The 10,645-nt window shown below is 48.3% G+C and overlaps 2 protein-coding genes across 2 annotated transcripts; one reads left to right on the top strand and one right to left on the bottom strand.

Moving 5' to 3' along the window:
• Positions 1-366: 366 nt before the first annotated feature.
• PtA15_2A181 (uncharacterized protein) lies at positions 367-2,246 on the bottom strand (the record flags this gene model as incomplete). The annotated part of the gene is made up of 6 exons (XM_053166175.1): positions 367-722; positions 785-838; positions 910-1,141; positions 1,199-1,608; positions 1,668-1,750; positions 1,822-2,246. 6 exons carry the CDS (start codon positions 2,244-2,246, stop codon positions 367-369), a joined length of 1,560 nt encoding a protein of 519 aa, XP_053017423.1.
• A 1,116-nt stretch (positions 2,247-3,362) lies between these two features.
• PtA15_2A180 (uncharacterized protein) lies at positions 3,363-4,596 on the top strand (the record flags this gene model as incomplete). Its single annotated transcript, XM_053166174.1, has 3 exons — positions 3,363-3,459; positions 4,021-4,518; positions 4,580-4,596. The coding sequence occupies 3 exons, from the start codon at positions 3,363-3,365 to the stop codon at positions 4,594-4,596; spliced, it is 612 nt and encodes a 203-aa protein (XP_053017422.1).
• Between the last annotated feature and the right edge of the window lie 6,049 nt (positions 4,597-10,645).

Here is a 10,645-nt window from a genome sequence, read left to right as displayed (position 1 = left end):
GTTGAAAGTAGCAAAGCAAAATTTCTATCTTAGCTTGCTACTGAATAAAAAAGCGTAGCAGAATAATGCTAAATGATAGTACAATTATTATCATCAATTTTTTCCCCCTAAAAATTATGAGCAATACCAATCCTCAGCACACTTTTTGCACCACTTCTTGCTTGCTCTTCATCCCGATGTTGGTTAACTTCCAGACTCAATTCAATTTCTCAGGCATTTTGTGATCAAACTACTTCGGTAACAAAAAAAAACATGAGGCTCATATGGTATGAATTTATTGATTACAAGAACAACCAAAAAGTAGAGGTAGTAATAAAGAAGCAGGGGAACAGGAAGCGGTGGGAAAAAAGAAATGTAGGCTGGAAATCAGGCTGTAGTAGGATTGCTGTCCTCCCGAGCACTTGCAGTTTCACCTGCAGGGGGGTCAGATGGAGAAATATTTTTTGACAAATGACCACACGTTGGACATTTTTTGGTAGGGCCAGGACCCCAGCAAGGTTCTTCCTCGTCACCCGCCCTAGCAACCAGCCGAATCCTTTTCTCGCGAATTTCTCGCAAGAAAATGCGGACCTCAACAAGCTTTCGTCCACGTGTAGGGGTCTTGAGCCACTCTTCTCGGAAAGCAGGTCCAGCCGAGATTTGAAGCCGATACCCAGCTATCCATAGGTTGTGCTCTGTTTCAGTCCAGGGCCAATCAGTCAAGATACCACCTGTCTCGTGTTCTACACAGAATTTGACTTTGGTCAGTTTATCTGGCTAGCTTTCCCATAGCGAACTGACGTACCAGCAAATTTTGACATGGCACTGGTGAGCTGCGAGAGCAAGGACTTGAGAGAGTCTGCGGTGAGAACAGGCATTCAGTTCAACTGGACTCCAGGGGCGTCATGATTAAGGGGGAAGGCAGCTTACTCGGGTTCGACGATACCCTCCGAGCCGCAGCAACTTGGCTGATATTGACACCAGTTATGTAGGCTTGAAGCCTGGCTGGATAACGGTTTATACCATCATTGTCAGTGATGACTTTGTGTTCAGCGGCGGCACCAGGGGTAGTTCGAAAAAGCTGGAAACTGTGAGAACCCAAATGGTTGGACACAGCAAAGAACACCACCTTGCAGGAGCAGCTCTTTGCAACATTCAGGGCCTGAAAGAAGAAGTGTCAGAATGTTAGAGCCATGTCGATGGGATAAAGAAGTCTGACCTCCTTCAGCCACTTGTCCATTGCCTTGCCTGCTTGCTCCCACCAAATTCTGGGGCTAACTGTCCCTCGGGTGATGGCCAAATCGACAGGACGCTTCACGGTGGGCACAGAAGCCGGTTCAGTTTGGACAGGATCATCATCGTCGTCGCTAGAGTCATCCATTGCCAATTCTTCGGCAGTGAGGCCAGCTTCTCCTTGACGGACAGGTCGGCAGCGAGTTGACTCCTGAGGGCGTTGATCGCCCTGCGGTTGGACCAAAGGGTTGACCAAATCCTTGTCTAGGGTGTTACTGGCAGGCGAATCGGTCGGAACTGGTTCGGCCACAAGTGCTGCTTTTTCCTCGGGGGAAAGTTTATGATAGGCCTCGGAGAGTGCTTTCATGACAGTTTTGTCACTTACTCCGAGGCCACCTATTAAGATGGTTGGGCTCAATATAAACCTTCCGATTGATTTCCAAGCAAAAACGTACTCTGCTGAAATATTAACCGAGCCTGGTCAGTTTGGAGGAAACGGTTCCAACGATTGGCTTCCCTAAATGCCACACGTCTGCCCCTGTAGCTTCCACATAAAATATCAATGAGCATCAACATCAGCTCGAAAAAAGCATCAGAAAGTAAACTTACAAGGTGGAGTGCACCATTGATATTGACACCCCACGCTCAATTGCTTTGATTGCTAGCTGTATTTCTTGCTCAGCATAGAAATCAAGGAAGAACTGCTCGTCGGCGGCAGACATAGAATGCTTGGAATTTTCATGAGCCACTTTCCTTAGCTGGAAAATGGTCATCTTCAACAAATCCTCAAGCGGCTGGGGATAGCGAGGATTATCATCGTCTTCAGGCTTGGTGCGCATGCGCTTTCGGCTCTTTCTGGAAGAGGTTTCAGTGACAATAGCGAGGGGGCGGGAGCCCGAAACGGTAGACAAACGGTTGGGAGGAGGCATGTTGTTTGATTCGGACATTTGTTGAGAGTTTTGAGTGAAGGCTGCAGCAGAGAGTTCGAGGGCAGCCAAGTTGATGGTAGGGGCAAAGCCACTCTGTTGAACCATGGTTAGAGGACAACGAAATCACAAAAAGGACGAAGCGGGTGGAACAATTTGGTGAGGAATCAAGCAACAAGTCTAAGACAATGAAAACAAGACGAAGTTTGTTAGTAAAAATCAAAATTAGCTTGATACATAAAAACTCACAAGAACGCGAATGAGGAAAAAACCTAGCCCAAGAATGTGTCAATAAATTAAGCGAGCTATCTGGGGGCTTAGACGTTCTAGAGCAAAAACTCAGAGAGAAGTTGTTAGTGGTGACAAACACGAAAACTCAGCTAGATGAAAAAGGAGTGAGCATGTTAGAATGCTTAGGTAGTCATGAACCCTTGAAACACCAGCTGTAGAAGATGTTAACTCCAGCATAATGTCCCATCCAAGTTCTTATGTAGAACGGGATCACAATACTGAGGAAAAACATCTTCAAGACGCTGGTGGATCAAGGGTTTGAGAAAACTTGTGACGGGCCAATGGAGAATGATTTACTGACGAAGTGAAAACTTACAGTGAGGAGTGGAGAGCTGAATCGTTGGTGGAGTGCGCGATGAAAAAATTGAAATAATTATTCAATTGCGGAATGAAGAGTTTGATCTTCAATGAGTACGTGAGTTGTGGTCTTGATGGAGGCTGGTACCGGTCGTCCGTGGAGGTTGAGAGCGGCCAGGGGAAGATTGTGGTGACTAGTGAGGAAGTGGGATCGGTGCCGGTTTGGTTTTGGTCAGGCTGCCGGTTAGGGTTTTCCAAGTTGGATTTTACCGGGACATCGGGGGATCCGAGCCCCTCGAGTTGATCAGCGGGTGCTTAGATGAGCAGGTCTGAGGCCCCGCGCGAACTTGAGGTATGTACATGTGTAAGTCCCCCAGTTGTGTAGCATGGTCGCGGGAGGCTGAGCGAGGTCGAATTATGACTCTCGGGTCACCCATGTATTTGCAGTATGGAGGTGTCGGGGTAGCCAGATGCATATGCCATGTGGTGTACACAAAGGTCCTGTGCAACGGACCCTCACAAAGGACCACCACCTCACAACGCTTAAATACTGACCACCTCTGGCCCTCCCAGCCTCCAATCCTCCCTCCTTCCTTCAGGCGCTGCCTTCCCTCCTTCCAGGCCAACCACACCAACATGGAACCTGCCACTGCCTCCGACCCTACCAACCACACCGCCACACATTCCAACACCGAGAGCGACCCCAACTCCCGAGGTTCAACTCCACCTCCCAGTATGTCAAGTCTTACTGTCCCCAATCCTTATCTGTATCAATGCTGAATTCCTGCAACAGCCGAACAGGACCTCATACAAAACGTTCCCGGTCACCCATTTGCTGTACCTTCCTTTCAAGAGTTTGCGCTTCAGAGTGCTCCCTTGGCGCCCCCGGCCTCCTTGGATCCGCGAGAGGCCATTTTGCAAACCGAACTCCAGGAAATCACCGCAGAAGAGTTTGGCCGCAGCATCGAAGAGGCTCAACGATCCGCTCAAGCAATTCTTGCGCTCAAGCTACCCCGCAGCTGTAGACGAAAAGCTCAAGACCTAGTGTCTTCCATTACACAGAGCAAACGCAGTGAGTCACACCACTCCCTGCCTTTAACTTCTTTGCAACTCAGGGACTTACCCCTCAGCTCCGTCTCTACAGAGTGGAAGGAAACTGGCATTGTAGCGGATGATGAAGACATCAAAATTGCCCGACCGAGCAGCCCCTCACCAACCACATTGTCATGTGGGAAGCCGGCAAGGAAATGGACAACCCGTAGACCACAAACTAAAGCCAGCACGGTTAAGGCAGTCGATCTCCTCTCGAGTGCTCCAGCATCCTCCACCGCTGCTCCTGCACAGGGAAAAAGTGCTTCACCCACCAACCATGATAGACTCTCAGCGACTGGATCCCCGAAAGAACCAATTAACCCTTGGGAGGATGGGCCACAGGAGTTGACCGGCAAGAACTCCTCCGGCGGAGCAGCCAGCATGCACATTCCCCAAACCGACACCACCAGCCTGACCACACCCCTCGGAAACACAGACAAAACAGCGGGCCTTGATCTTCCAGCTCCAGGTGAGAGTCTTACAGACCCCACTATTGCTCCTGGCTCTACCACTGTGAAAATGACAAAGGACGCGGAACTAGCCCCTACAGGCCGTGATGTTGCCTCCAACTATTCACCTGATCCCGCTCACGAAAAAGACAAAGTCCCCGCAGAGCCCCTCACCTCTGGCAAACATCAAACCGAGCCGCAGATCAATTGTGATTCTCTCCCCTCGGCTCAAGCTAGCGGGGCGGCCAGTGGTCCACCCAATCCTTCAACCTTAAACACCAATCAGCAGCACACCCCCACATCTCATGCAAGTCCAGACACTCCGCTGAGTAAGCTTACGATCATCAAATCTGACTCGATCCGCATGAAAGTGATAGCTATCAGTCAAGCTTTTGCTGTCTCAAAGCCCACATGGTCAAAGTACGTGGCAACATGGGAGGCACTTGCTCCCTTGCTGCAAAACTGTGCCCGTGCTTGCTTGAATCCACCCCCTTCCCCCTCCTTGTTACGTTTACAACGTACCTCGTGCACCTACGCCTCATGGATCCAGACAATCAACTTGCTTGGTGAGTCCCTTGCCTGCCCCCTTCTGAAAGACCAATTACATCTACTAACAACCTAACACCCCTACAGCCAACGAATTCCTTAAACCGTCTGAGAACGAGCAATGGTATTTCCCAGACGTGGTTGACCTGCCGTTATTGACGAGTTTTGGTCAGAAGGACCCCAGCCTCCGACCCACCTCCTTCATACCCAAGACAACCAAAAGTGATCATCCAGAGTCCGCCATCGTTCGATGCCTTTACCGCTTGCATCACCCTCCCCAACACATTACTTCTGACTGGGCCAGGATTGTTGCCGCCTCCGTGGAACTAATGGCTGATAACCTCTTCAACCCACCAGCAGTCAGCTCCAATCCAATGGATGACCACTTCACCAGAGGTGTTCAAGCCCTGGTCTATCTCAAAGCCTTGAAGAACTCCTCATCCACCTTTGATCCTCCTTCCGACCAGAACGATCCTGCAGCCAAGCCAACCCAGCGCCTGCACTCAGTGGACGTCCTCCATGAATTCCGCAACGTGATTATAGATGTCTTCATGGGTTACATCATACTCCAAACCCATGCCCTCAGCGAGGCCCCGTTGACGGCAGCAACAAAAAAAAAAAACACCCGCGCAAATCGACCCCCTTCCAACGATCCAATCTCCACCGAGTCCAATATCCGGCAAGATCCTTTGACTGTCAGTAAATTGGCGGCGGACGCAACCGAAAGCCTGCAAAAGTATCAAAAAAAACAAAACTTTCAGCCACTCGTATACTTCATTCTTGGTGGAGTTCGTGGGCTCTTCATTACATCGAGGGACTACCGGGTTGCTGGCGTCACGACGTGCATGTCGTTCATTCAAGCAATCTCAATCATCAAGCAGCATTCCACAACACCACATACCTGCGAAGAGCCAACTTGGAGAAATCTTTTGGCACGCCTAGTCAAGATGTTCGCCCCCGTCTTCCAGTTGCCAGATGAGATCTGCTCTACGACCCTTGTCCAAGTCCCCACTCGCCTTGAGCTCGCCGAAGCGATCACAAATGACTTCCTTAGCCGATGGAATACTTTGAATCCCACTTCACCCTTCCTCATGCCACAGATCCCTCAGCAGATAACTGGTAATCAACCAGCTCCAGTTATGAACAGATAATAGGCATGTGTTACGATACAAAATTACGTTGCTGACGTTTTCAAATGGCCGAATGCTCAACCCGCTTGTAGTCTGCTCTTGTTTTTCTCGTTCAGCTTCAAGTAATGTTCAGACTCTTGATGACTGTTGTCACAGACGCCTACGTTTGTTGTACTCTGCTCCGTTCACCAAACTTCAAAGGTGATGTTGCCCAACATGCACACGTCCAGACGTTGATTGCACTTTCTCTCTCAACACTATTATCACACAGATTCACGTGGTGGCCGCGAGTAATGACTTGTGGCCACTAGCTCATGACAATTGGTTTATTATCTTGGGACATGAAAAACAAGCAGCGGTCAGATGAGTCGGAGCACGGGTGTACCCAGCCTGGCCGCGGATTTGAGTAGATCTCTTGTGTGATAGTTCCACATCCAAACAACACAAGTGGTGCAAGCTGCCAAAGTGGGGAGAACATAAAGCTACATTTAATTGCGGCTAACCTTCTTCTTTCTATGTTGTCTGGTTTGCGAAGATTGCTTCCAATCATTGACATGAAGGTCAAATCGCTTCCTTGGGTTTTCCCTCAATTGGTAGGTCGTCTTCTGCAATCTGTCAACCTTTTGAGCGCATTCGAGCTACAACAGAGGCATACAGAGTAAGACTTGGAAGACTGTTGAAACACTAAGTAAATAGACGTACACCCACGGCAAGAAATCCGTTTCCGCCACCTGAAGTCGCTTTGGCAACACCGCAAAACTTGATGGTATCCCCTCGACGAAGAGCTTGAAAACAATCGTGTGCTCCGAACCCTGCAGCAGAAAACTCGATGCGCCCAAGCTTAGCCTGGCCATCCCCAAATCAGTGAGCTGCCGTTACACATAAACACCCCACCGCGGAGCTTCAATACGACTGATTATCGTCCAGCAGTTCATGCAAAACACTGACCGTATTCATATCGGGATCAACAACTTCAACAGACCCCACACAGCCTATGATGGGGTTGGTGTGGACCTTGACAACATAAGCCGTCCCGAATGCGCGCGTATCTTTGAATTCCCGAGCAAGTGCCAATTGTCCCCGGTGAACCTGCCACTTGAACCGTTCGACAAGGATTGTCGGTGGACTTGAATCATGATGAACAATAAGTTGGCCGGTAAATACGACTTGGGTGCAGAAGTCGTATAATATGGCCGGGACGGGAGCGAAGGTGGACTTAAGCACAATGTCATACTCTTGGAAGGCTGATATCAAGACATGCGGAGTAATCTGATAAGACACTACACAAGACTTTATGTGGATTTCATCATTGATACCGTGGATATTTTCCGGACTGGTGTTAGACATATGGATGTTTCCAATAACCTCAATCATGATTCAGATTCAGACTTATCGCCGTTAAAGATTCCTACCAGTAGGGCAGATGAGGAGAACAAACACACAAGCCAAGTTTTGGGTTGATCAATACCCAGCTAGGCAGATACCTTGCTAGGTGTTTGCCCTACTGCTGCACCACGACAAAGGGAAGACCTTTGGCCCTCACCGGATGATGAAGTACGTCACTTCAGTTGGGCTCCCTTTATGGCTTTCAATCACTCCAGTCGGTCTTTAATTCCTTTTCACTCACAGCTGACGCCGGGCCCCACCTTACATGAAATGGTGTTGTTTGTGTTTGCATGAATTTGTTCAATATTTGTATTGACTGGCAGCCGTGTTGGACCCGCATTCTCTTCATCATAAAACAGTGATAGTAATCCTGCATGCATCTCGGCCCAAGACCTGCAAATCAGTAAATATACCTGTGTCCGCTGGACCATACCGCTGTTCTTCAGGGTGGTGGACATCTGTGCCTTCCCCCAGTTCGGACTGCCATGTTCTCACCACCTTGGGGATTTTTGCTCCTTGCAACTGAAGGGAAATAACACTCAACCAAACTGCACGAACACACTTGCCTCACATTTCACCCACAGGCAGCTGCAAGACCTGCCCCAGTGGGGAATAGGTCGGTACAATTCTGATTTCATTGGCTCATAAAAGGGGGCATAGACCACCAGCAGGAACTGTGGTAGCACATCATCTTGTTCTGTGCTGCCACTGCAAAGCTCCAGAGCCATGCCTAGGTCAACAATCCTATGGCAAGTATCAGTGGCCTTTTCTGGAAGAAAATCCCAGATTACTTTACCTTCTTTTTCCAAATAGTGACAACCTTTTCATAGGTCTCCCTCCACGCGCACACCCAGCTGTCAATGAGCTCCAAGAGATGTCCTCAGAACTGTTGCGACTGCACTTCACAAAGTTGCTCCAATCGTTGTCAATAACCAGCAACCAAGGTTTCACCGGTGGCCCATTTTCTGTGCGCCGCAGGTGAATCAGGGGAGCTTTCAGGGGCGGGATGGCCCACACGTGCACATTTTGATCATTGTTGATGCGGAATGTCTGACAACAAACCAGCCCCGCCAGATAAGACCGCATCTCTGGGCTAGTTGATGACATGCCGTCCCACCCTGATCAAATCAATCATGATCGCCACTTGTCAGATCAGTTTAAATCTCTCGCTGACAGCTTCTCTTGATCAATTCGGCCTTACTTTAAATGGTGTGCATCAATCTTGCAGAGTACCGGTTGAAGGCAAGTCTGGGTATTATATGGAAAATGACCATTTCTTGTGGAGATGTGATGTGTAATAGGATAGAAAAAACATGGATTCAGTGAGTGGAATTCATGCAGATATCTGCCAAAGCATATAAAATGACCCAGAGACAGAGGTATTAACCGCATTCCTTGTCATTGATGAGCTGTAGGCCATACATCTACAGAGTGACTTCCCTTCACAGCGGAAGAAATTCTAGACCATCACAACAAAACCATTGCCTCAAAGTTTTTGGCCCTCTGGGCTACTATGTCATAAGGGGACACAGTCTGGTGCGGCTATTTTTGTTTTCATCATGCGGGAAAAGAGCCCCCGAGGTGTAGGAGTCCCTCTGCTGTACCGCTGCATATGTTGGTGAAAGTACCTCAGAGACCACATGGGTCAGTCAGAGCCAAGCAATGGCACTGGCAGGAGGGGTGGATGTCAAGTTGTGTCTCCCTCAGGACTGCCCATAATTGTTTTGTTCCACTAGTATCTGAACTATGCTCTGTTAATTGGGAAAAAAGTAGTTGGATTGAGAAAGATCAAGCCTCAAATATAGGGGGAAAACTGAAATTGATATCCTGGGTGATACCAGCTAACCAGAGGTGCAGAGGAGATAAAATCATAGGGTTAGTGTAGTGTATTGCTGGTTTCATGAGGGGGCCTGCTTCATCTGTTCCAGTGCAACATGATATGCGGGATGATCATCGAGGGCACTGTGAGGTCATTACTCTGCTCCCCAGCTGGATGATACATACGCAGGGTTTCAATGTTGCATGAACCAGCAGACTTGACTAGAATCTCTCAAAACTTGATGAATTCAATCTTCCACATCGCAATGAAGAAATTAGGACCAGTTAACAAAGATGAAACTGCAAACATGTTTTCTCATTGTGAGACAAGATTTGAAGAGTTTGGTTTTGACAAGCAGAAATAGGACCACATTGAAACCTTGAGTGGCTTTCACATAGGATGAGAATCAGCGAGCAAGGCAGATCAAGTCGTTCATGTGTATATCCACAGGCCAACAACATCACTGATGGGCATTTTGTATTCACTGGGGAATTCCCTGGCTCTCCACTGGGCAATTGATGAATATCAATCATGATGCATCATTTCCTCATTTCAATTGGCATTCATGGCAACCTCTGCAAACAGACACTTAAGCAAACAGAAAAGCACAAGATGCCTTCTGGAATACTCCTGTCTTGGACTTCCTCAGCCATTTAGGGTCTACTGCCTTCGATGGGATCTGGATGTTGCAATGAAAACCAAGGATGGATGAAACACTTCAAACCATCCAGATGTTGGTCATCTTGTGCAATGGGTTGTAGTATCTTGGCTACATGGACCTCCATCCACTATGACTTTTGATGAGCTGAGCATTTGTACTCACACTAGGTGTACTTACCTAGAGTGAGTGAGTTTTGTCTGGTAAATGAAGCTAAAAACAATTGGGCATGATGTTATCCCAAGTTTGCCCAACAAGGGACCTCATTAATAGATAAATTGGGTAGCATCATGACCAAATTCCGCAATGGCTAGGACCCTCTTGCTCAACAACCTCTTTCTGGAATATGTAGTATGTGTGGGTCCTTCTCCTGAAGCAATGGTACATGAGCAGCAGGTACAATCACCCGACACAGATGCCCCAAAGGATAAGTTTTGATAGTGGTTGAAAGATGTACTTAACCCTGTCAGTGGCTGTTCTTAACCCACCAAATCAAACCAAAGTTATAGATAAGTTTTGTCTGACTTCAGAATGACTATATGTTGGGGTAAAGTTGAGTTAAACATGGGGAAGAGCCCCGTTATGGCAGACTTCCCAAAACAAGTTACCTTCTGGCACTCTCTGGAGAGTGCCACAGATTCCCCCCTGGTGATCTCAGGCGTAATGTTTGAAGGTTTCAATAGCTGGCCAAATGTCATCTTCTCTTCTTTGGCGGGCGCCAGGTCTGGGCGTCTGGACAGCGCGTCCGGTTTAGTTTCCTGCCGGCCCGGCAAGAAAATTATTTCAAAATTGAAGTTCCCCAGTGTCTCCGCCCACCTTGCTTGCCTCCTGGTGAGGCT

The sequence above is a fragment of the Puccinia triticina genome, chromosome 2A (assembly GCF_026914185.1).
Source record: "Puccinia triticina chromosome 2A, complete sequence".
Classification (NCBI taxonomy): domain Eukaryota; kingdom Fungi; phylum Basidiomycota; class Pucciniomycetes; order Pucciniales; family Pucciniaceae; genus Puccinia; species Puccinia triticina.
This window is presented reverse-complemented; position numbering and strand designations above follow the sequence as displayed.